The sequence below is a fragment of the Pristis pectinata genome, chromosome 12, assembly GCF_009764475.1.
Source record: "Pristis pectinata isolate sPriPec2 chromosome 12, sPriPec2.1.pri, whole genome shotgun sequence".
Lineage (NCBI taxonomy): Eukaryota > Metazoa > Chordata > Chondrichthyes > Rhinopristiformes > Pristidae > Pristis > Pristis pectinata.
This window is the reverse complement of record NC_067416.1, coordinates 16483807-16510256: the sequence shown is the minus strand read 5'-3', so window position 1 is coordinate 16510256 and position 26450 is coordinate 16483807. Positions and strand designations below refer to the sequence as shown.

The window sequence follows — 26450 nt, the reverse complement described above, 5'->3', positions numbered from 1 at the left end:
AATATGCTTCTGAAATGACAACTCAAAGTCAAATCAGATTTCGCCTGATCTATATCTCCTTTTGAAACCTTGGAGAAGGAGCCAAACCACACTCAATAAACTGAAGTATGATTCTTTGGAAGAGAAAACTGTAACAATCACACAGCTTGGTTTCAATCACAAAGAGACACAAAAGATTTTTGTATTTGCACCATACCATATCAATCACTCACTGATAGAAGAATAGACCAGAACTGCTCTGAAGATTAAATTATAGCATTTAATTCAAAGAGGTTGCACTTATTGTGCTACAACTTACAGTGTTATATCCTTCGTGCTGCTTTGATTATAGAAACTACAGTCTGTCATTTAATGTTATAATGACCATGTAATAGGCTGTACCTCTGTAATTCTGAAGACTGGATATCACTGATGAGCAAATGATGATTAGATTGATACTGTGCTGTGAACTGCCTAAGTTTTTCATTCCAAGTATCACCTTCAGCACAATCTCCTTGGACATCATACTGAATAAAGTGACCTGTTAGTAAAACATATAATAACATATAGATTTGTTAATTGGTTCAAATGTGAGCCAAGGATTCATAGAAAATTGGCATCTCTCACAATTGTAATCATAATAACCACATGACGGTCATTGGCTTGGTTGAATTTCATGATGTTTTAATTTCTGCACAACCAAAGACCATGTAATGGAATAAAAGTAGATCAATTGTATTTGGTTGTACAAGAATTATGTTATTTCCACATTACAGTACAGGAGTAATACCTCAAAAGTGCTCACATGTGCTCCAGCTTTGTGCATCTCCTCTTGGGAACACAACAAGTCCAGGGAGATTGTGCTGAAAGTGATATTCAGAATGAAAAATTTAGGTATGAGAGTAGCAAAACTGTGGCTCTTGTCATTAGGATAAACCAGCATAAAAGGAAATCTAACGTCGAGAAAACTGATTTCCATTGATAGTTGAGTCAAGAAATAACGTAAATCTATGAAAATCATTAAAAGGGGAGAGTTTAGACAATTCTCCCTTAGAACTATTAAGACATGAAATACCCAATTAGAAACAGTTTGAAAAGAACATTCAAAATGGGCTGGTTTTATTGTAAGGAGGAATGGAAAGTACTGGTGGGCAGAACTGACATTTAGCTGCAGGACATAGCAGCCTGTTTGATAGGCACACCATCCACAACCATTCACTCACTCCACCACCACAAAAGTAGCAGCAGTTTGTACCGTCTTTAGGATAAAGTGCAGCAACTCACCAAACCTCCTTAGGCAGCACCTTCCAAACCCACACCTTCTTCCAGCTAGAAGGTCAAGGGCAGCGAACACATGGGACCACCACCACCTGAAGGTGCCCCTCCAGGCCACACACCATGCAGTCTTGGAAATATATTGTTGCTCCTTCTCCATCGCTGGGTCAAAATCCTGAAATCCTGAATACCTACAGCTCAAGGACTGCAGAAGTTCAAGAAGGCAGCTCACCAGCACCTTCTCAAGGGCAACTAAGGATGAGCAATTAACTGCTGGCTCAGCCTGTGAAGTCCACATCCCTTGAATGAATAAAAAAATGCATCTGACTTCTCACTCCACTCCTGATAGCGAAGCATTTGATAACCTATTGAGTTGAGAGACTGGATAAACTTCATTTCCAATCCCTCAGCTTTATACCTGCCATAACTGACTTATCTAGACTTATCTAGAATGGGGCTGTGACGTTAATTAAACATTAAGTCTAGTCACAGAGTCATAGAATCCCTCCATATCCACAATGACCATTAATCTATTTACACTAATCCCACATTAATCACACTTTATTCTTCCTACGTTCCCATCAGTTTCCCCACCCACCCCACCAAACCCTAATTTCACTACTTACCTACACACTCAGGACAGTGGCCAATTAACCTACCAACCTACATGTCTTTGGGATGGGGTAGGAAGCTGGAGCACCTGAAGGAAACCAATGCAGTCACACAGAAATTGTCCGAACTCCCACAGACAGCACAGTGGTCAGAATTAAACCTGGGTCACCGGTGCTGTGAGCAGCTCTACTTTCTGTGCCACTGTCAGGTAGTTCTCAGTGCAACCCGTTACTTCTAAGAAGGGAAGAGGACAAATATTTTAAAAAGTGGGCCAGAGCATCCCAGATCCAGTCCACTGCCCAAAATCTTCAATGTGACACCCTCTTGCTCTCATTAATTTACGTCTGATACAGACAGCTGACTGACTCTCGGCAGCTAAGAGGTATCCAGTGAAGTGGGGTGATCACCACACTGCAAATAGACCTCTGGCAGTGTATCCTGATGCCCTGTCCTCACTGCCAAAGACCTTTGAACTATTTTAAGTGTCCCTGTTCATCAAAGGCATTTATAATGAGTCATTTGTAAACTGCTCAAAAAGAGTTAAATAATTTTAAAAAGTTATGATTTCTTTCAGATTTTAAAATAAATTTACTTAAAATTCCCTTTAATTATTTAAATTTATTTCAACTGTTTTCAATTGCTTCAAGTTAATAATTAAGAATGCTAAAATAAAGAAAAATAGAGTAATTAAGCCAATTATCTACAATTAAATTTTTACACAACAGATTATCCTTTACAGTTCGGGTAGTTGAGTGTTAAAGCTTGGTCTGAAGAGTTGGGATTTTTCTTTGAAATGGTGCCAGGCAATCCTTTGCATGACCCTGACTGGATAGCTGTGGCTTTGCCTTAACTTCTCAACTGAAATGCAGAACTTTCAACAGTGCAGCTTTCCATTGGTCCTTCACTGGAGTGCCAGCCTGAATTTTCTGCTCAAATCTCTGGAGTTGATTCAGGTCCAGTGCTGAGTGCTATTGAGGCCAAAAGCCAGATGACTTCTCGTTGGGTTACCATTTACCCACACAGCCAATTGCATTCTCAACTTTACCTAGTCTCTAAAATCCTAGATGCAGACAGGTTCAGCCAACTTTTGGTAAGAAAACGAGCTGGTGCGATTGATCCAGCAGACAGCCTTGAATGTTACTGCTGTCATCCTGGGCACTCTGACTTGTAAATTAATGGAGATTTCTTCAAAAGAAAAGCTTTCCTTGTAAGGAAAAGGCAGATATTTTGATTAACATAATGACACAGAAGAAAGCCATTTGGCTCACTGGGTTCCTTCAGGTTCCCATTAATCCCATTTCCCCTTCTTATTTCAACTTATTTCTCTCACTCATGCCCATCAATGTCCATTTGATTCTGTTTGCCACTAAGAAGTAATTTACACTATTTTAGCCAACCATTATGTCTTTGGGATGTGGGAAGAAACCAGAGAACCCGGAAGAAACCCATGCACTCGCAGTGACAACGTCCAAACTCCACACAGTTTGGATCGAATCCGGCTCCCTGGAAACGTGAGGCAGCAGCACTATCTGCAGCACCACCGTGCACCTCATGAGGTCCGTCAGACCTGCATCTGGGCTTTGCATCAAGCCAGTCACTCTACAATTGACACAAGTGAATTCTAACTTGTCATTCTATTTCAGGCAAATGTTTTGTTCTACATCAACAAGTATCGGGAAGCACAGGATTAATGGGTTTCTTAGAGCAGAGGCAATTTGGCCCATTGAGTCCATGTTGACTGTCAGAGAAATCCCACTCCCTCACTTATTTCCCATTAATCTTTTTCCTCCTCAGATGCCCATCAACTTCACCCCCATTCTCCTACCATCCACCTATACTAAGGATAATTTACAGTAGCCATTTAACTTACCAACCAGTATGTCTATGGGAAGTGGCAGGAAACCAGAGCATCTGGTTGAATCCGTCCCAGTCATGGGAAGAATGTAATGTGCTCTCTGCGCATTTGACGTGCTGACACATGCAGAACATCTGCAATGCATTCATTGATGCCTGAACCCATCTCCATAATTTTCAGTGAAGCTTGCTTCACAGAACATAGAACACGACAGCACAGTACAGGCCTTCGGCCCACAATGTTGTGCCGACATTTTATCCTGCTCTAATATCTATCTAGCCCTTCCCTCCCAAATGTTAACCCTACCCTCCCATTTCTCTATCATTCATGCGGCTTTCTAAGAGTCTCTTAAGTGTCCCTAATGTATCTGCCTCCACCACCTCTGCCGGCAGAGCGTCCCACGCACCCACCACTCTCTGTGTAAAAAACTTACCTCTGACATAGTACATCTTTAGAACAACCCCTTAAAGCAGGTTACAGGATGACACTGGGACCCAACATAGGCGGTTCTTTACTTACGCTTCTACCCCCTTGGGTCCTTAACATATTGTTAGTGACTCTCAATTGCCACAACAGCTTGCAACTTTTGCCCAATCCATTCCCCTCAACCAGCCCACTGTTCTTCCAATATGACCCCCAACTGCTATTGATATGTTAACTTAATACTTAATGGCACACATGCAACAATTGTTTAACATGCCTTTGCATGTATCAACCAGACTCTAGGCTTACATTGTTATTCTGCCTTCCTTCTTATTGTTACTTCTGCTTAATTTTCTGAATCACTATTATTATGAATCTATTGTTTAGCCTGTTAACCAGCTATTCTACCTCTTAGGAATGATGGGTTTCCTGCACTATTTGAATTACAACCTAGCAACAACAGTATACTCCATTATTTCTGAGGCACATTACTTTCCAAGATTTGGTTATTGATGATAACTGACAATACCATTTGCAGCTATGTGTAAAGACTGTTGGTAGAGGATGTAAATTATATGCATAACAGTTACTACTTGGTAACATTTCATTGTCCTTTGCACATATCTTTTACGATATATAATTTTTTCATGTCTATTCATGTCTCCCATGTTAATTTAAGACAATATCCATATCATATCAAAATATATCCATATTTTATTTTGTACAACATGTTCTGGTTCCATCATCAGGTCTATGAATTATTGGTACAGAAGTGATTCTGTTAGTTCCTCATGTATACTTAGGGTTACCAACAATCCTGTATATTGCAGGTCTTCCCACATCTGAAAGGAAATTGGCCTTTCTGAATGATCATTACAGGATGTCAATTTTCCCATAAAATCGACAGCGACCATGGAGGTAGGGCTAGGAATTCCAGAGCAGGTGCAGCTCCTTCGAAGGAATTCCCAGTAATATCACTTCCTTGGTTATACTGAAGTCCCGTGCCACATGGTCACCAGGTATAGCAATATGGAGGCTGCAGCTAAGTACTCAAGGTAACAACCTGCCTCTCCCCATTGTTTACCTTCCCTCCTAGTCCCCCTAGCAAGTGAGGACCATCATCATTGAAGGAAGGTCCCAAGGAGTAGCTGCGAAAATGAAAACCCTGTAGGGAAACTACCTGATTTGGGTCCCAGTGCCAACCTGCAAACTGCTCAGAGAGGTTCCTCTTTAGGTGGTCAGATGTTGAGCCCAGATCTGCTTGATGTGAGTTCTTTCTAGGTTCTCAGAGCCAACTGATGTCTGGCCCAGGATTCAACTGATGGCTGACAAACATCCAAAAAATCCAGTCTGGGTCCTCAGTGCCTATCTAAGGTCGGACCAGACCCTACCTAATGCCAGGACCAAGACCCACCCGGCGATGATCCTGGTACCAGGGACCCAGTTGTGGCTGGTCCTATCTTCTGGTATACAGTGCCAGTGAGCACAACTGTCACAGTACAAAAATGGGGTCCTGTTCTGATGGGAACAGATCTTCCACTACATAACACCAGAGTACAGTACTGATGGATAGAAGTATAAGCACAGAGTACTGTTCTGTTGGACACAGGTCTGCCCATATGTAACACTGGAGTAGAGTATTGGCAGACAAAAGTCTGTCACTATGTAACTCTGGTGGTACATTACTCATAGATACAGAGCTCTCACTGTATTACGTTGGTGTACAGTACTGGTGGACATAGGTTTCTCACAGGCATCAACCCTTCAAAGAGCTTTTGTAAGGATCTGTAACGAGCAGGATAATTCTTCAAAAGATTCTTTGAAAAACCTTCCCTGCCACAGTCTTACTCTTGCAGGAGAAGGGCTCATCGACATGTTCTTGACAAATTCCCAGACTGAGCTAATGCTGGGAAGGGCAATGGTTTCTGAGAATGAACTCAAAGGAAACATGCCCGATTGACTGTGGTGGGAAATGTTTGGCCTCAGAGAGAAAAGCATCAACAGCTAGCTTTTTGAAAAACAAAACATTCTGCTTTTATGTATTTTTTCTGAACAGTCTGTAAGGTCAATTTAAAGCTTATCACCAAACATTATAGTATGACTATGAGGGAAGAATGCATGGTAAAGGTTCAGAAAATACATGCATCATAAGATAACTGCAGCATCTTCATTTATACCAGGGCTGTGGTATACCAATCTTTCCTTTCAATCTTTTCACATGTTTGTATATAGCCCCTGCATTGGCAATTACTACAATTACTTGCATTTTCATTATATTTTTTGACAATATTTCCACACTTGTTTTACAGAAGCTACATAGCCTTGAAGGATGAGCTCAAGAGTGACAAAAAAAGATATGGTCAATGTAGCAGATCTTGGGAAAGGTTGGAAGACACCACAGAGAAGTGTTTAGGTGGAGGATTTCAGGGAAACTATAGGTGCAACAGAGAGAAGCACAGAGAAGCAAGGAAGCTTTCAGAGGTTGGAAGAGTGGGACAATGAAGGACAAGGATAAAAGCAGCCTCGATAGAAACTGGACCAAAGAGAATGAACAGAAAAGGAAATATCTTTGACTTTGTGGAAGTTCAGCGTTTCTCCAAACTTCCATTATTGCTGTTCCACTAACATTGCAAATTTCAGTTCTCTGTCTGAAGATTGTCTACATTTTGACAATATGACAAGCAAATAAAGTTTTTCAAAAATAGACGTTGAAGGTCCTTTGCCTGATCCTTTAACAGAGATGCACACATGTTTAAAACCAAGTGGATTATCATGCAACTAAAACAAGTTTTCAAAGAAAACTGGAGCAGCACTAAACTGGACTTTGCTTATCTTATCTACACGAAGTTTGTTGAACAAACTGATGTCTGAATATTGACTGGATTGTGAAAAGGGAGAACAACCAAAAATGATCTGTGTGGAGCAAGCGTGCAGGGTCTCTGACTATTAAACATTAATTTGCATTTGGTGTCTCAGTGGACAGTTTCCTCTATGTCCATACACTGACCATTCAACTTCCAGTAAACTTATTTTTTTAGCATAAAGTGAAGGTTGTCACTACTGGCAAACAACAAACAGGTCAGGTCTAACTGTTATATATGTCGGTATGGCAAGGGGTATAACTTTGGTTTTAATTTGTGTGATCTGGCATACAGTTGTACCATTGACAGTAAGTAACATAAATAAATCTATTTTTCATTATCTATTCCCATTAAAGTACCATAAAGTCAATTTTGTGATTGTTTGTTTCATGAATATTGTGCATTTTACATCAAAGTTATATGATAAGTTTATGTTCATAGTAGTAAACTCCAAAGTATGTGGTTTTTTATGATGAATAGATATTCCATCTTTTGTTTGTTAAAGTTTTACTGTTTGCTTTGTATAAATTATATCCTGTCATTGTTTTCTGCAAATTTTTCTAAATGAGGAAAAATCTAATACAATTTCCTTTTGTGTAGAAATCCACAGATTGGTATGAAGATGGTGAGTAGCAATTTATTGTTAATTTTTTTATACCTGTGAAAGGATTAAAATTGTTTTAAAGGAAGTTATAAATGAGGGAATGACATTTACACAGGGAGCCAGGGAACTAATCATAGTTCAGCAGGATCCATACACTAATTAAGCAAGTGCACATTTAAAATTGCTGGAAAAATGGTCCAGAGCTGAAGTGCTCAAGTAAAGGTATTTGCATATTATAATGAAAAAGATAATAAGGTCCAATTGATTACACTTAGTCAAAGGAATTCATTAATGCTGCATGCAGTTCTGAAGTTATTTATTCAGATTTGTTATTTTAATTACTTCTATTTTAGCAGAGTGCCCTTCGAGTTTTTTTCCTCTTCTGCAAAGTAGATGTACTTGGCAAGTTAAGGAGAAGGATAGATCTTAAAAAGTGTGAGGGGTGGACGACAGTGACCAAGAAACTGCAATGGACACTTTTTGAAGGCTTCACATTAGAGTTATAAGGGAACAAAACATGGAGTAATTTGTTCATTGTGTTTCATAAGCGAGTTTTGTTGGGCAGGTTGTTGCTCTGTGCTTTCTTATTTTTTGAAGGCGTTTTCAGTTTGATAACCTTATAACAGACTAATGGAGTGATGGTATCAAGGATCTCTGCTGACCTACCAGTATGTGTATGGGAAGCACTGAAAACTGTTTTACACCTCACATAGTCAAAAGCTCAGCAGGGATAATTTTGGAAGTTATTCTTCTTCTGTGGTAAGAATAAGAATAAAAGATAGAAATGCAACTGTGCCTGGCTGGTTCGACCTCAGAAGATTCTACACTGAAAATCAAGCGACAGAAATTTGTAAATCTAATGCCCTGCATTTAGTTACATCTTGAGTGAGAATTTCTTCTATGCAGCTGATGTGGTGAAAATGTAAGTGCACCACAAAGAACTGTATGATAAGTTACACCAGCACACAAAGGAAATCCATCACCTCAAAAACTTCTGTGCAAACTGCAGTGCTCGGCCTGCCAGTTCACATAGACTGAAATCTTGCGCTCTTCTGTTATTTTAAAGAGCAACCACTGAGATAACAGGGAAAGGGATTTCAGTCCAAAGTGCTGGCTGGTATTCTTCTACAGTTCATTTTCAAATCTACATTTTCTGATGTCCACATTGGTTGAACTTACATGGAGATTTTGACATGTGTGTAGCAAGAATCCACACTGATTAGAAACAAAAGGAAAGAGAACTTCTTATGCTGGAGTTAATGCTGTCAGTTGAAGACTCTTCATCCAAACTGAGAAAGAGAAAGAAACAAATCAGTTTTAATTTATAGAGTAGGTTGGGGGCCTGATGGATAGGACAAAGGAATCTCTGTGATAGGATAAGATGATGGTTGTCATGGGGATAAGATGAAGAGGTCCTCTGGTTAAGTGGTTAAAGAGGACAATTAAAGGGTGATAATGTAAACAAAGAATGTGACGTAACAAGCTGGGCCATGGGACACACTCAACAGGTCAGGCTGTGCTAATGGAGTTAGGAAAACTCAGCCAATACCCCAGATGGATGACTTACAGCGGAAATGGCCATCTCCGATACAAACTGAGAAAGCAAGTTAGCTGAAGTTGGAGAATTCAGTATTGAGTCTGGAAGGCTGCAATGTGCCCAGATAGAAAAGGTGGGGCTCATCAACCTTGCATTGGGCTTTGATATAAAAATGCAGAAGGTCACAGAGAGAGAAATCAGGGTTTGGAGTTTGATGGAGAATTTTAAAGTGGCAGGTAACTGGAAGCTCGGGTTCACTCCGCAGACTGAATGCATACACTCTGCAAAGTGATCACCCAATCACTTTAATTCATCATATTGCGAACTCCGAATGCAGTACAATTGATTGAAATATTTGCAAGTGAATTGTTGCTTCACCTGAAAGGACTGTTAGGGTCCCTGGATGGTGAGAAGGGAAGAGGCAAAAGCACAGGAGTTTGAACTCCATGGTGCAAGGGAAAGCCTGGGAACAGTCCCTTCAAGATGCTGAAAGTGGAAAGGAGGGGAAGATGGATCTGCTGGAAGAAATTGCAAAGGATAATCAATGAGAGTTCAGTGGCTGATGGGCTAGAAGGTGAGCATTAATGGAACTCTATCCTTGTTGTGCTCAGTTTCCCTCTCCACAGATGCTACCTGACCTGCTGAGTGTTTGCACTATTTTCTGTTTTATTTCATATTTGCTGCGTCTGCCATTTTGCTGATTTTCTTGTGCTGGAACAACACCAGCAGGTCAGGTCCCTCACTCTGACTTCATTGGAATTCACAGGGTCAACTCACCAACATGTTGTATGTCGGATCTGGAGCACAGATTTGTAGTGACATGTTGGAAAGTAAACTGTGAAGGACATAAGGGGGCTATAGAGGGATGTAGATAGATGGGCAGAGATCTGGCAAATGAAGTATAATGTGGGAAAATGTGAAATTGGCTACTTTGGAAGGAAAAATAAAAAGAAATATATTATCTAAATATGAGAGATTGCAAAGAGCTGAGATACAGAAGGATCTGGGTGTCCTGTACCTGATTTGTAAAAGGCATGTAAAAAAAGTTAGAAATATTAATAGAAAGTTAATGTTTATTGCTGGTGAATTAATACAAAAGTACGGATAGTATGCTTTAGTTATATGGGACATTGGTCAGATTACATCAGGTCAAGTTTTGGTATCTTTATTTTAGTACGGATACATATGCATTGGATGCATTTCAGGGAAAGTTCATGAGACTAACATACAAAAAGTGCCGGAGGAACTCAGCCGGTCAGGCAGCGTCCATGAAGGGAAATAAACAATCGACATTTCGGGCTGAGACCCTAACTGGAATGAATGGGTCATCTCATGGGAAAAGATTGAATAGGCAAGGCTTATCCTATATGAGATGTGACTTGATTAAAATGAATCAGATCCTGAAGGGCCTTGACAAGGTGGACGTGGAGAGGATGTTTCATCTTGTGATGAAAAGAACCAAGAGATCACTGTTTAAAACTTAAGGGTTGACCAATAAGGTAGAGATGAGGTGATTTTTATTTTCTTTCAGAGGACAGTGAGCCTTTGGAGTTCTCTTCCTCAAAGGGTAGTAGAAGCTGTATCTTTGAATACTTCTGAGCTTGATCAGCCACGATACTTTGAGTGGTGGGGCAGGACGAACAGCCTGAGTGGCCTACTTCTGCTCCTAATTTGTATGTTTGCATGTAGGTTCATAATTCCCCTATGACCCAAAAACAAAACACCAGGTGTGGATTGGTAGTAAGAGGACACATAATTGCAAGATTTAAGAGACATCAGTAATTTAAGGGCCCAAATTTAGAAGCTTAGGTGTATGCTATCATTATAAGATAAGGTGAGATATCTTTATTAGTCACATGTACATCGAAACACACAGTGAAATGCATCTTTTGCGTAGAGTGTTCTGGGGGCAGCCCGCAAGTGTCACCATGCTTCCAGCGCCAACATAGCATGCCCACAACTTCCTAACCCGTACATCTTTGGAATGTGGGAGGAAACCGGAGCACCCAGAGGAAACCCACACAGACACGGGGAGAACATACAAACTCCTTACAGACAGCGGTGGAAATGAACTTGGGTCGCTAGCGCTGTAATAACGTTACGTTAACCGCTACACTACTGTGCCTGCCCTATTCCATTAATTCCATTATTCCATTACATTAACAGCAATTTCAGGATCCTTATGTTTGTAATTTCTGTCAGTGATTCAGCTCACCTCCATAAACTACACTATTTGCACTTGTCCAATGGAAAATCATTAATCATGTAGCCCTGCACATGATCAGTAGTTCCAGCAGTGACAAGGCATTCGGTGGTACAGTGTATAGGATCCACCCCAAAGTGTTCTGACAGGCTGCACTATCTGTCACTCAATGAGTCTAGGACTTACTGTGGGTCTGCCCATTCTTCCATTGGAATGGTTTGACTTTGATGGTTCAGAACAATGATCATCTTAGAGTTTGTTAAACACCTGAATTTTTTAACAGCTGTAAGCCATAATTACTGCCCAGCAAAACATCTGGCCTTTACGAACTAACTTTAAGTGTGTATGTAATACTGTCACATGAATGTTTCAAAATATTAGGGATGACCCAGTGCCTCATCTGCTTTACTGAGTGATCACCATATTTTCCGATTCCCCCAGTGCCCACAAAATTATCCATGTCAATGATAAATATGTCCATGGTGCTCTGAGAGAGAGAATTCCAAAGATATACAACCCTCTCTATAAAGGAATTTCTCCCTGACATTTGAAAATGTTATGCTTTCTTTCAATCTGCTCATAAATGACATAAATAGCATCTGTATAAGTCAAAGATGATGGGATTTCCCTATGCTGTCCAGCTCAGTAGCATTTGGACCTTAGCAAATGAACAGAGGAAGGAATGGGTCTCTTCCACACAGAATGGAACTTCCAATAAGGTATACATGAAACACAGAACTGTTAGAGATGACCCGTCCTAAAATTTGGTCTTCTTTCCAAGAGCCTGCCATTACCTTAATACTAAAAAAAACAATGAAGAAAGGTGGTTTTAAATAACTCGACAAAATTGTAAAATATATGAACTGTGAGAAATCAGCTAAAGGAACTGAAAGCAATAATGTATTACAGAAAGTTTGAGATCTTAATGTGTTAACACAAACCTGGCTGCATCCTGGATATGAGTGTTTTATCAAGTGTAATGGGATATACTTGATTTCAAAAGGATGGAACAGGTAGGAGAGGAGATAGAGTGTAATATTGCCAAAATAAGCAATAAATGCTGTGGAGAGTAGTTAATGTAGAGATGGAAGTGGTACAGACAGTATCAACATGGATGGAGAACAATTGCTTTTAAGAAAAGGTTTTTATGTAATAGTTTGTGTGGTTGGATTTACAGAGCTCCATTTACCTAGAAGGAAATAGACAACAACTAAAAAGGTGACTAGCAATAACTAAATTATAATTCTCATTGATGTTAATTATTCAAGTACGTGTAGCTACATGCTACATAACTTTGACTCTACCAGAGAAATGCTTCACCAACACTCAGTCAAGAGCTGAGGTTTAGCAATGTAAGGAAGAGGGGAAAGAGGAGGACAAAGTGGAGGAAGAGGAAAGGAAGAAATAATGTGGACGTTCCTTTCCTGCTCACTACTGAAGGACAGTTGAATCTGTGAACAACACAAGGAAACTCAATCACAACTTTCTGTTCACCAATCATCCTACACCCTTTATCTCTCCTGTATTACTGACCTTTACATTGTAAGACACTAGAAAACACACATTTATAAATCAAAACTTTGCAAGTTAAAATAATGTAATTACTCCCCAAGAGCTGGTCTTCCTGCCTGAAACTTCCTATATTGTTCTGATGAAATTTTACTTCAGCTTCTCTTTCCACAGTTGCTTCCTAAGCTGCTGAGTATTTTTGTTTCAGATTTCCAGCATCTGTGGGATCTTGCTGTGCTGTTCCTGCATGCTCTACCCCTAGTGACACTAGCATTGTTGGAGATGAATGCCAGCATTAAACTGAAGAAGCTGGAGAGATCCTTAGAGAGGATCCAAGTGGTTCTGAGCTGCAAATCCTGGTGTCAGAGGCATCCCAGCACGTATTAGGTGCCTAACATAAAACATCAGAGACACAGGCAGAGCAGCCAGTGTAGAAAGACAAATATTGCCATCCAGAGAGAAGACAGCAGGTTCATGTCCCATGGATCAATTGTGGACTCCGCAATTCTGTTAAAGAACAGCTTGATGAACTGTTGTGATAACCTGGAAGCCTGACATCATTGGCTTCAGAGCAGCAATCTAAGCTTGCATTCAACAGTTTGGGCTTTCATTCAGCACTGGGAGTATTTCCCTTGTGCTGAGTGGTGTGCTGATGGTGGTGAGCTTCCATCCCATGCTGGAAGGAATAGGCTTCCAGTTCTGTACAAAACCTTGTGCCATTAGAACTGGCTCTTTCATGCTCCCTGGCATGGAACATGTCTATAAAGCCATTGGAAGACCAGTCTACAGAAGAAGGCTAATGGGGGTACATAGCTACATATGAATTATCTATAATACAACTAGGATGTCATCTCACTCTCTGGTAGTTGGGACTTGCTCTATTCTTTGCTCCTGTGCACACACCCAGTGCCTCACCAGGTGAACACACATCATGTTCTGGAAAAGACATTCAGTGCCAGTGTCTGCGCTGGTGAGTGCAATTGTGTGATCAAGCCATAGTGTCTCTTCACCTTCTCCAGCTTGTTCCACTTTCTGTCTTGGCTGGGCAACTTCCTATTCTTGGGTGTCTAAATGAGAAAGGTGAAAGGGTCAGGTCATGGCGAGGAGAGAGGGGAAGACAAGAAGTGTGTACTTCTTGAAGTGTACCACTTGCATGTCAACATTAACCATTCTCCACAACATTCATTGCCTATTTTGGCAATATTACCCTCTATCTCCTCTCCTACCTGTTCTATCCCTCTGAAATCAAGGATATCCCAATATAGCTAATAAATGCTCTTATCCAGGAAGGAACCAGGTATGCAAGGTAAACAAAATTAAACTGGCCTAAAATGATGTCCTTTCCTCCAATTACCATTGCTATCTCCTCAGTTGGGGCTTCACTTTGTAGGAATTAGTATTGGTATTGGTTTACTATTATCAATTGTACCGAGGTACAGTGAAAAACTTTTCTTGTATACCGTTCTTACAGATCAATTCATTACACAGTTCATTGAGGTAGTACAGGGTAAAAACAATAACGGAATACAGAGTAAAGTGTCACAGCTACAGAGGAAGTGCAGTACAAGTAGTCAATAAGGTGCAAGGTCGCAACAAGGTAGATTGTGAGGTCAAGAGTCCGTCTCATCGTTAAGGGAACTGTACAATAGTCTTATCACAGTGGGATAGAAGCTGTCCTTGAGCCTGGTGGCATATGCCCTCAGGCTCCTATAACTTCTGCCTGATGGGAGAGGGGAGAAGGGAGAATGACCCAGGGGGCGTGGGATCTTTGATTATGTTGGCTGCTTCACCAAGGCAGCAAGAGGTATAGACAGAATCCATGGAGGGGAGGCTGGTTTCCGTGATGTGCTGGGCTGTGTCCACAACTCTCTGCAGTTTCTTGCGGTCCCAAGCAGAGCAGTTGCCATACCAAGCTGTGATGCATCCAGATAGGATGCTTTCTATGATGCATCAATAAAATGTCAAAGGGGACATGCCAAATTTCTTTAGCCTCCTGAGGAAGTAGAGGCACTGGTGAGCTTTCTTGGCCATGGCGTCCACATGGTTGGACCAGGACAGGCTATTGGTGATGTTCACTCCCAAGAACCTGAAGCTCTCAAACCTCTCAACCTCAGCACCATTGATGTAGACAGGTGCAGGTACACCGTCCCCTTTCCTGAAGTCAATGACCATCTCTTTTGTTTTGCAGACATTGAGGGAAAGGTTGTTGCCATGACACCATGTCACTAAGCTCCCTATCTCCTTCCTGTACTCTGACTCATCGTTATTTGAGATACAGCCCACGACGGTGGTATCATCTGCAAACTTGTAGATGGAGTTAGAGCAGAATCTGGCCACGCAGTCATGAATATATTGGGAGTAGAGTAGAGGGCTGAGGACGCAGCCTTGTGGGGCACCAGTGTTGAGAATAATCGTGTTGGAGGTATTGCTGCCTATCCTCACTGATTGCAGTCTGTTGGTCAGAAAGTCAAGGGTTCAGTGGCAGAGGGAGGTGTTGAGTCCCAGGTCTCAGAGTTTGGTGATGAGTTTGCTTGTGATTATAGTACTGAAGGCAGAGCTGTAGTCAATAAACAATAGTCTAACGTAGGTGTCTTTACTGTCCAGATGCTCCAGAGATGAGTGTAGGGCCAGGGAGATGGCATCCACTATAGATCTGTTTCGGCGGTAGGTGAATTGCTGTGGACCGAGATTTTCCGGGAGGCTGGAGTTAATGCATGCCATGACCAGCCTCTCAATGCACGTCATGATGGTGGATGTCAGAGCCACTGGTTAGCAGTCATTAAGGCACGTTACCTTGTTTTTCTTAGGTACGGGGATAATAGTGGTCTTCTTAAAGCAGGTGGGAACCTCAGATGGAAGCAGGGAGAGGTTAAATATGTCTGCAAATACCCCCACCAGCTGATCAGCATAATATCTGAGCACTCGTCAGGGACGCCATCCAGGCCAGATGCTTTCCTTGGGTTCACCCTCCAGAAGACTGATCTTACATCCTCGATGGTGACCGTAGGTTTAGTTGCATCGGAGGTTGTCAGGGTGGGTAGTGACAAACCAATCCCCTTTCTGTTCAAAACATGCATAGAATGCGTTAAGCTCATCAGGAAGGGATGTGCTGGCATGCTTGCTTCTTCCATTTTATTGCTGTTCCCTGCTTCTAAGCACCACTTTCACCTGCAGGAGATAAAGGAACTACTTCAGTACTGCAATTCTGTAATGCAATATACCTGAGTGATGTATATTTTTGTTGACCAGCTGCTGCTCTGTGTAAGTTATCCATTATGGGTGGAAAGGTTGCCAGATGGAAGGGTAGGGCCATGATCAACAGAGAATGTTGGGAAGTAAGTGATGGATGTAAAATGAATTGAGTCTGTTGTTGCAGGTGGGAGGAGATGCTACCTAAAGACGGGTATGTTTGTCAAACGTAGAAGTCTTTAGCTTACGATACATTCAGAACAAGGATTTCCATCTTCCTGAGATACACCGGCATTTATGCTGGTGATTGTTTCTTAACATCTGCATCAGGATAAAGACAAACTCACTGAACTTGACCAATTTTGTGAGATGATTAAATGTCCTGCCCTGCATCCATTTTTTGATGAGCAGTACTCATGGCATTGACTTCAACTGTTACAATTACCTCATACCTGATGCAGGATGTGGCTCCTTTTATCTACTCCTTCCACTGGCTCTATGGCATATTGGGCCGAATTCTACAGACCTCAGGCCCTCTGCCCGTAATAACTGCTTGCAGTCCCATCACACCTGCTCTTACCTGCTCCAGATGTGGACAGCCTATTTTGCTAACCTCAAGCTTTGCTGTATCCCAGACTCCAAATGTGTGGCCGAACTTGACTGAAGGCCCAAGTGGCTCCCTGCCCCCAAGGTACCCCTCAAAGCCCTGACAGCTGGCAAAACTCTGCCCCCAGCTTTGCCTGCTGTCAAAGATATGAGGGTCTTTTGTCTCTCTAACAATCAGAAATACTTGCAAAATATTAAAACTAAATAATGAAACAGCATTAAAAATAATGAAATTAAAAATGAGAACAAACTATTTTTTAAAAACATTAAAAATATACATCATTAAAATTTTAAACTAAACTGATGTAATTTGGAAAAAAGGCCTAAAAGCTCCATTGAATTCATTAATGTCAAGTGTCCTGTCCTGGGTTCAATCTGACACAGGAGAAGAGAGACAATGTACCATCATATCACAGTTCCAGGTTTAATCCTGACCTCTGGTGCAGTCTGTGTGGAGTTTGCATCATCTCCCTGCATATCTTCCATAGGTTAAATGAATGTGGTATCCAACTGTATGCATGTCAATTAACAATGATGGCTAATTTTTACTCAAGAAACAGATGATTATGAAGACCCCAGTGATCCAAATATTGTGGATGAACAGGAAGCACTAGATCTGAATGCAGACTGGATATTTGAAGATTCTGAAGAAGAAGGTTGTTGCAGTTCTTTTTTTTGTTATGATCATAGAATGTAGCATCCAATTATAATCTGTTGGTTTGACTGTTGTTAACTTTGCAATGTCCAAATGTTAATTTATTTGATGACATCAGTCCTGACATAATTTATAAAGTTAAAAGATCTCACAGAATAGCAGCTACACCATTGAGATTGTTACTTCATTTTCAAAGGTCTATAGAACTTTTGATTAGAGCATAAACTAGGTCCCTCCCATATTTGTGGTGGTACAAGAGCAACTACAAGGATATAATGATCTAAGTTATGTAAAATGACTCAGGGAAAACAAATGGTAGGAGTTCTGCGGCATTATCCGAGTGCTTCTTCAGCACAACACTGAGCCAAGAAGGTCCAGTTTTGGTTCCTGGATCCTAAGTGGATCCCACTGGATCCCATTGGTTGGGAGCTATCGAGCATCCTTCCCAGGCATCTTAAGCAAGTGTGTGGTGACTTATAAATGCTAACAACAGGCCTAATGTCTGTTATATGGATGGAAAAGGTCTCTGGTTTCTTTAGAGGCTAATACAAAAGCTCTTTAATGGGGACACTGGAGACCAGCAACATAAATGTGTTTCCTTGTAAACTTATTATAATGTGAATCTGAAAGGAGCACGAAAGCTGCACCTGGCACACAGTCCAATGGTGAGGTGCTGCCCCACCTCGCCCACTTTCATCCATGTCATTTAGCCCTATGCCTCCTCAGAGCTATGCCAGAGAAGTTACCAGAACAACAGCCAGTCCAAAATGGTCCAAAGGAACCCAGCAAAATGTCCTTAGACCCAAGGCCCAGCTTTTCTGGTAGGTTCTGCCACTCCATCAATTACTTCAGTTCTAAATTCCAGCCCAAACAAATTTCGCTCCAAGGCATCATTCTTTCCAATAACATTTGGAATCTATCTCCAGAGCACACTGGCTCCAGATTCCTCACAGGGAGAAGACAGTACACCCCTTGGACTTCTTTCACATGGAGTTTAACTCCAGTGCAATATTGGGTAGGGTTTAGAAAATACTCAGTGACTCAATCAGACTCCCAAGACCAGTCATAACTTCACGTAGTGCTAACTAATGGGGTATTGTTAGTACTCTCAGGGCATTTCAGCTCTGCTAAAGAAGACTGACAAACTGCACCCACATAATCAATTAATAGCAAAACATTGCTTGCAGTAAAACATAGTATAGCCAATTCCTGCCTTCAGCTATCCAACTGAGAGTTACAAGTTTATAAGCACTTTATCGGACTATAAGTGAGATAAAAGATATTTCAGTGTTCTCTTTTCCACCAAGATGATTATAATAGTACCTCAGCGTGTGTGTTCATTGCAGTTTAAGTCTTTGCTTAGTATTTCAAAGCATTATGTATCTGTTGTCCTTGGACTTACATTGTTATTCATCTGTACATTGTGGTCAGTATGCCAGCATTTATTGTCCACCACTGATTCACCTTGAACTGAGGCAGTTAAGAGATAATCACATTGGTGGGTTGGACTCACAAAGACACGAGACCAGGTGAGGCAACGTCTGTGGAAAAAGAAGCAGAGTCTGAAACGTTAACTCTGTTTGTATTTCCACAGTTGCTGCTACTAAGTGCTTCCAGCATGTTCAGTTTTTATTTCCGATTTCAAGCATCTGCAATTTTTTTGCTTTTCCTGGATGGGTAGATTTTCTTCCTTCTAGGATATTAGTGAACCAGAAAGGTTTTGACAACAATTGAAAAGTTTCAGAACTACCAATACTGATAGAAATCTTTATTTTTAAGATTATTCTATATTTTTGATTTCATCACTTGAACATAACTTCCCCATCTGCCATGGTGAGAATAAAACTCTTGTACAAATTGCTGGCTACTAATCCAATAATTCAAACACTATGTTATAATACACTAATCTTCATATGCTGGTCATTAGTTTAGGTTGTACCAATTAGAGTGGATGAAAATAGTAAAGTAATGTTGTTATTTACATGTTTTCTAGATCCTTGTTCAGTCAATCCTTGTGAAAATGAGGGCACCTGTGAAACAAATGGCTCAAACTTCAAGTGTTACTGTCATCCCCTTTATACAGGAAAGACATGTCACATCGGTAATGGTTTTCCTAAACATTTGTTTTGTTGGTCATTTTTTCCCATTTGGTAAATTTAACTTGTAATACTTTTAAAATAAAGCACGTTAATGATCACAGCCACTACATTTGAAACAAGTTATTCAAAAACAATGAAGTAATCATTAAAGTAAGGAATTAGTCATCTTCCAGATCAGACTCTTGCACCTCCTCTACATTTTACTATATCCTATAGCTCGTGCATCATTTCATTCTGCTTCTTTCTAGCTTACACCTCATGTCCCATTGGGTCCCCTTGGTGAACTTTTCTTTGCTTCTGTTTTCCTGGAGTACAAAGTAGTTGAGTAGCTTCTACAGAATGAATGGTGAATTTACGTGATAGTTAATATATGTCACACGTTTTGCATGCAATGTGTACAATGCATATATCTCAAAGAAAATTAAAATGAATTCTGAGAATGAAGGGGTTTTTAAGAGACTGCTAGATAGACATATGAATATGCAGGAAACTGAGGGATATGGATCATATACAATCAGAAGAGATTTAGTTTAATTCAGCATTGTGTTTGGCGCAGACATTGTGGGCTGAAGGGCCTGTTCCTGTGCTGTACTGTTCTATTTTCTATGCTCTTTGTTCCTCCCACATTATTATAATTACAAAACTTATAGAGAAACAGTTTAAGCTATATGGTAAAATTTTAAAAGAAGATGTAAAGGTAGTGATAGGGTGGCTGGGCAGTGTCTGTTAACAAATCCTTGGAAGAGGCAGGCAGGTTAATAAAACATATGGCATCTGAGTTTCAGAAGTAGTGGCACAGCCTGCAAAATGTGGTCATTTATGGTAAACAATATAAAACACGTAAAGGCCCCACTTGATTATCTCGTCCATTTCCTGGCATCTTGATTTAAGTAGGGCATGAAGGCTTAGGAGAGAGTAGAAAAAAGTGACATGAAGGGCAGTCTGTAGTGGGATTGTCTTGTGCTCATAATGATAAAAAAGTCATTTAGCCTACTGGGTCCATGTTGATTCCCAGGGGAACAATCCCATGAATCCTATTCCCCATCCTTATTTGCCTATAACACTGCAACTCTTTAACTATCATACATACCCATCAATGCCCCTTTCATTCTTCTTTTTGTCATTTACAGTAGCCAATTAACCTACCAGCATCAGTAGATAGAGCCAGGTGCAGAGAGGAGGAAGGAATAGTTGGGGCAGAGGCTTGTAGTTGATAGGTGGGACCAGATAAGGGATGGATGATGGGCAGGTGGAATCGGATGGGGAATGGGATAGGAAAGGTGAACCACGAGAAAGGAAAAACAGGGATAGGTATGTGGGTGATGGGTGGATGGAACGAGGTGGGAGAGGGTGATGAGTCTGAGTAACGGGGAGGGGAGGCGAGGGTTACCTGAAATTGGAAAATTCAATGTCCATGCCATTGGGCTGTGGGCTACCCAAGCAGAATATGAGGTGCTGTTCCTCTAGTTTGTGTATGGCTTCACTGTGGCAGTGGAGAAGGCCAAGGACAGATAGGTTGACATGGGGATGGGAAAGGGAGTTGAAATGCCCACATCATCCTCATATCTATCTACCTGGGTTTCTCTACCCTTGGTTCACCATTCCCTTCCCCTCCCCCGTCTGGATCCTTCTGCCCATCATCTATCCCCTATGTGGTTCTACCTGTCAACTACCAGCCTCTGCCTCAACACACGTCCCAGCCCATCCCTCACCTGGCTCCATCTGCCCATCATGTTCCTTTCATCTGGGTCAACCAATCACCTACCAACCTCTGTCCCACCTCTTTCTCTTACTTCTGTGTACTGGCTATCTTCCCTCTACACTGATGCAGGGGCTCGATCTGAAATGTCCCTTTTCCTCCACAGATGCTGCTTGACCCACTGAGTTCTTCCAACAGTTTATTTTTTGATCCAGATGCCAACATCTGCAGTCTCTTGTGTCTCTAACCTACCAGCATGTCTTTGGGATGTGTAAGGAAACTGGAGCATCCTGGGGAAACTTATACATTCAGGAAAAAAGATGCAAACTCCATGCAGACAGCACCCAAGGTCAGGATCAAGCCCTAAAAGCTGCAACACCATGCTAACCTGACATAGTTATCTAGGTAATTAGTTAATTAGATAGACTGGAGAAACTGAGGCTGATCCTCTTAAAAGAGAGGTTAATGGGAGACTCACACAGTGGAGCAGCTACATGTACATCCTACATGTGCAGAAGTCACAGTAGGCACTTGGCCTGAGCAAATGGCACTCCTGGCAGTGAATCTATTGCCGGAAGTCAACAGGTTGGCACATTTGAGGAGCAATCCACAATTTGGCTTAAAAATCTGTCAGTCTTTGTGATTGAAGTATCCCACCTGATTCTCTATTTGTGCTAAATTTTGTTAAAACTGGTTTTGCAAAGTACAATCATAGACTCATAGACTGGTAAAGCACAGAAAATAACGCTTAAGTTCATCAAGTCTGATACTGGTTCTTGTGAATAGCAATCCAATTAGTCGCACACTCTGCTCATTCCCTACACGCTTACATGTTCTTTCTTTAATCATTTACCTGGTTCCTCTTTGAATGCTAAAACTGAACACATGTCACATTAAATCTGCCCCCTTTGGTTATTGATCTGCGTGCTCTTGCAGTTTACATTTGTTTACTCTATCTAAATCTGTCCTGATTTTAAACACCTCTACTAAGTCTGCTGTTAACCTTTTCTGCTCTAAGAACAAAAGTCACTGGGGACAGTCAACTTCAGCATTGAATATCACCATCCTCCTTAACTCTTACATACAAGGACTTTCTAGGTTTCCAGAAGAAGCTATGGTGTTCAGATATTTTGTCTTTTGGACAACAGGAACTTATCAGTACAACAAACAGCACAGTAACCAATGTAAAGTGATGTATGATTGGCCTTAATGCCTTTAAGTAAATCTCATTTTCAAAAATAAACTACTTGGAAGTTACTAGGGCCCTCGATTCTGATGGTAGATTGTGAATTTTAGCAAGCAGTTCCCCTACTTTTCAACTCAAAGAATAATATGGCTCCTCTTGCACCTGAACAAAATTTGAACAAATCATATTGATTTCTTTGTTACATGACATCAGTGAATGTGACAGCGTTTCTTGACTCTTCCCTCGCAGTTTGAAATAAGGACATGGTCTGCAGTACTTCAAACTCTGCCCCATGTGACATTCAAAACAAATTTGTGAAACAAGGTTCAAGGTTATTGTATTTATTTAGTTTTCTACCGCTGGCCTCCAGTAACTCATTCCCAGCTGGTGCAGAGTAGGTGCTGCAGGCAGTCAAGTTCGTCCTCCTCTACTTATCCAAACTCATTTCTCCCTTTTGCCTTGTATAAATACCACTGTGAAATTTTAGAATGGGTATTAGATGCAGTTTTGTCGGCACCACTCATCCTTCCCAGCACACATAATGTTTCAATCAGTTCATTTGATCTGAGTATATACTTGATTTGAGTATATATGTACACATCAAAAGATAGAAGATGGATCTGACAAGAGGTGCAATCATTTTTTTTCAGCTGGTGTCAGCAGTATCTGTGGTTCAACGCCAATGATCACCTCCACCCACCTCCTTTCTCCTCACCCCATTATCCCAAAAATACTTGAGGCCCTACCGCAGAAAATCATCCCTCACAACACCAGTAAATGCTTGTCCATTTTCTGCCCTGGCTATCTTTGCAGACAGTTTACATGAGATGATGAATAGTGATCTGTTTTTATGTTTCATATTCTTAAATACAACTGCTCAACACCTTCTCAATTCATTCCGCACGGAGTTCTAACAGTCTAGAAAGAAAGAGATTATTTTCAGCATGGATTTTATTCTAACCTAATTGGCAAAAGGGCAAAGTGTCCATTCTACCCACTAAGACACTTAAATTTGTGATCTACTAAATTTGATTTAACATTGTTTATCCTGATCCTTTTCATATTTCAACCTGTCAATCACTACAGCATTACACAGTAGATCAATGGCAGAATGTTCTTAAGATGACAATAGGTTATGTACTCCACATTTTTGATTCTCTTTGTAGATAGCATGATCTGTATAACTGAAAATTCTGTTTGAAGGAAAATAACATGCTTGCCTGAATTATATTTTAGGAAATGTTTCTGTAGTTTGAAAATAATTAGAAATATTAAGAAATAACCTGAAAATACTTACTTAATCATAAAATAACAGAGGTAACTCAAACCTTCAAGTTTGACAGGTGCTGATTGAACCTAATGCAATGGAATGCACCTTTAACCTAGAGCAGGGCAGTTGGACCTTGAAGGAATGACAGATAGAACCTTTTTCGTTTAATTTATATCCATGAAAAAGCTCATCATAAGGAAGCACCAATGCAGCATGCTGCAAAACAGATAAATAAACTTGCATTTATATAGAGCTTTTCAAGTCTTTGTCAGTACAACCTACATTACTTCATACCCAAAACAAAGTGTAGTCACTATTGTAATGTAAGAAATCAATTGCCATACTGTGGACAGCAAGCTTTCAAATATAGCAAAGATAATAATCTGATAATGTATTTTAGTAATATTGAATGAGGGATGAATCATAATCGGGACATCAAGGATAACACAGCAAAATTAAGAATAAATAGTTATTACCTTTTTTTACCTTCGGCATGTGGATGAAGTTTGGAAAGGCACTATATAATTCCCATCGTTACTTGTCCTGAGGGCAGTAAGACTCAGATAATAGTGTGGAACTGGAGTCAAACGCAGACCAGAGAAGTTAGGGGAGATTGATCATCTTCTCTGAAGGACATTGGCAAGCAGCTGACATTTTAAAATGATTTCATAATCAGTACAAGTGCACTATCTTTGTTTTCTACTCTGGTCATTCTGAAAAAGAATGTAAAATAGTAGTAAGTAGAGTGATTTCACTGTTGATGGATAATTAAAGAGTTTACATTTTTTATATTACCTTGCTAGAAAGAGGTGTTAGTTTTGCATCAAATGACACTGAAATAAAGAATAGCATACATGGATAGTTTGAAGTTAAAATATGCTAGGGAGAAATTTATCCTTGCTTGCCAGTGTCAAATACATATCGGGATATTGTCCTCTGGTTGTAGTCACCCTGCACATTACATTAACTTCAAAGTCAATGGCGATCAAAGATGATTTTTCTTCTGCCCCACTAAATTCAATAATCTAGTTAGGAAGAAAAATACAAGAGTAGAAAGTCAATGATTTCTGTTTAAGAATATGTAAGAAAACAAAGAGTAAAGTTCAAAACCAAAGTAGAAAATAATTTAATTTTTAAAATGGAATATCCTTGAATTATAGCATCAGCCTCTTCCTTTTGTGTTATACCATAAGTGCAACAAGATGAGGCTTAAGGTAGACTTGAGAGCAAACTGGCTTCTAGGCCGTCCCTGGGTTATGAACGCCTGACTTATGGACACCCCTACATATGAGCGACCTCCTATAATATTATGAAATTCAAAAGTCTGACATACATGCATACATTCATTCCTATGAACGATAGAACTAGTTTCCTCTCTCTCTCTCTCTCCACTTTTAGTAATTGTTCTTTCTTATCAGTCTTAATGTACTTTTGATGCTGTTCATTAAAATGCTATAGAGATGTGGTTACCATATCGAGTGACTTTTTTTGTGTATTTTCCAACTTACAGACAAAATCAAGTTATGGATATCTGTAAATACAGAATCTGTTCATTACCCAGGGCCAAACTGTATTGCTTTTGCTTCTTGATTTAAAAACGAATGCAATGCATCATAGTTGCAAATTTCAGCTCAATGATACTTGTTGTTAGGGCCCTAAAGTTGTCAGCTTACTTTTATAATGGTATCCAATGGACATGTGTGTGCACCAGTCAGGATAATGCGCAAGATGCAAGCACATGTGATGTTTTTCCACATCAGAAGAATGCAGAGGAGGAAGATCTTGAGGACAGAGTACAGTATTGACAAACCAAGTGCTGCCAAGTTGAATCTCTGCCTTATAGCTTATCCCGTCTCTTCAAAAGGCAAAGAGCGCCCACTGTTTGCGTCATCAAGGATTTCCCCTCCCTCTTCAACTCATTTAATAGAATCTTCAGTTGCTTGTGATTCAGTTGCTAATTGATTTGCGGGTTGCTGTCTGTTGTGAGGTGCTGTCCAGTGTGCTTCCAAACATTGTGGCTGAGTGAGGTCGACAGGGAGTGATGATACAGAAGGAAGGATTTTGTGTCTTCACATCAAGACTTCAACAGAACCCTGTTACTCCTGGATATTCTTGCTTTTGTTATTATGTGTAGCATGTTGGGAATCATAAGGGAAGGGCTTTCAGAACTGGTCATCCATCAGACAAAGGAGGAAGAGGAGGGGGAGGGGTCAAGACGTCTCTTCAAGAGAGTTCCATGAACAATTCTTGATACACAGAGAGAAACAATGCATTAACAGGGCCGACCTTGGCTCCATTTAGTCCAGACCATGCTAGATTAATCAGACTTTCTCTCCTTTAATTGCTTCCAGGCTGTCTGCTCTCACCTGGCTCAGGTGTGGAGAACCCATCTTGCTGGATCTCTGAACACTGAAGTCCAGCAGTAAGGTCCAGATAGTGAAAGGATCTCAGGTAATGAGGTGTGGAATTCTCATGCTGATAAAGCTGAGGCCAGAGCTTTGCCTTCTGTCAAAGGCATTCGCTGATATTTAAAACCTATTCAAATTGAAGTAAATAACTTTAAAAATCTAAAATGTAAAAACAATGAAGTTAAATAATTCAGGAGCAAATTCAGGATGCAAAGGACAATAGACATCTGGACCCCTCCAATGAGTACAGTGCTGTTTCAATTAGAATATTCAAATCTGTTCACTGACGTATCTGAGGGATTTGGAGCAAGGGTTTGGTCATTGAAGTTCAGGCATATATTGACAACTGTATGTAAAAAGTGTTCAAAGAGAAGTTCTCACTGGCAAGGCTTGAATTTAATGCCCAATTCTAATTGCACCTTGAACAGGATGGTTTGCTTATCCATTTCATCCATACTGCTGTTTTTCCGCAGGCTGGGT

General features: G+C 40.5%; 1 protein-coding gene across 2 annotated transcripts in view; it reads left to right on the top strand.

Moving 5' to 3' along the window:
• Positions 1-7112: 7112 nt before the first annotated feature.
• The window catches only part of LOC127577040 (hyaluronan-binding protein 2-like), a 42989-nt gene continuing 23651 nt past the window's right edge, over positions 7113-26450 (top strand). The window contains exons 1-4 of one of the 2 annotated variants that reach the window (XM_052027923.1): positions 7113-7313; positions 7606-7630; positions 17214-17309; positions 19302-19409. In XM_052027923.1, coding sequence (XP_051883883.1) covers positions 7251-7313; positions 7606-7630; positions 17214-17309; positions 19302-19409 — 292 coding nt within the window. In that variant the 5' untranslated portion in view covers positions 7113-7250. Of the gene's footprint in view, positions 7314-7605; positions 7631-17207; positions 17310-19301; positions 19410-26450 lie in introns of both variants that reach the window. The other variant, XM_052027921.1, reaches the window with a different exon arrangement.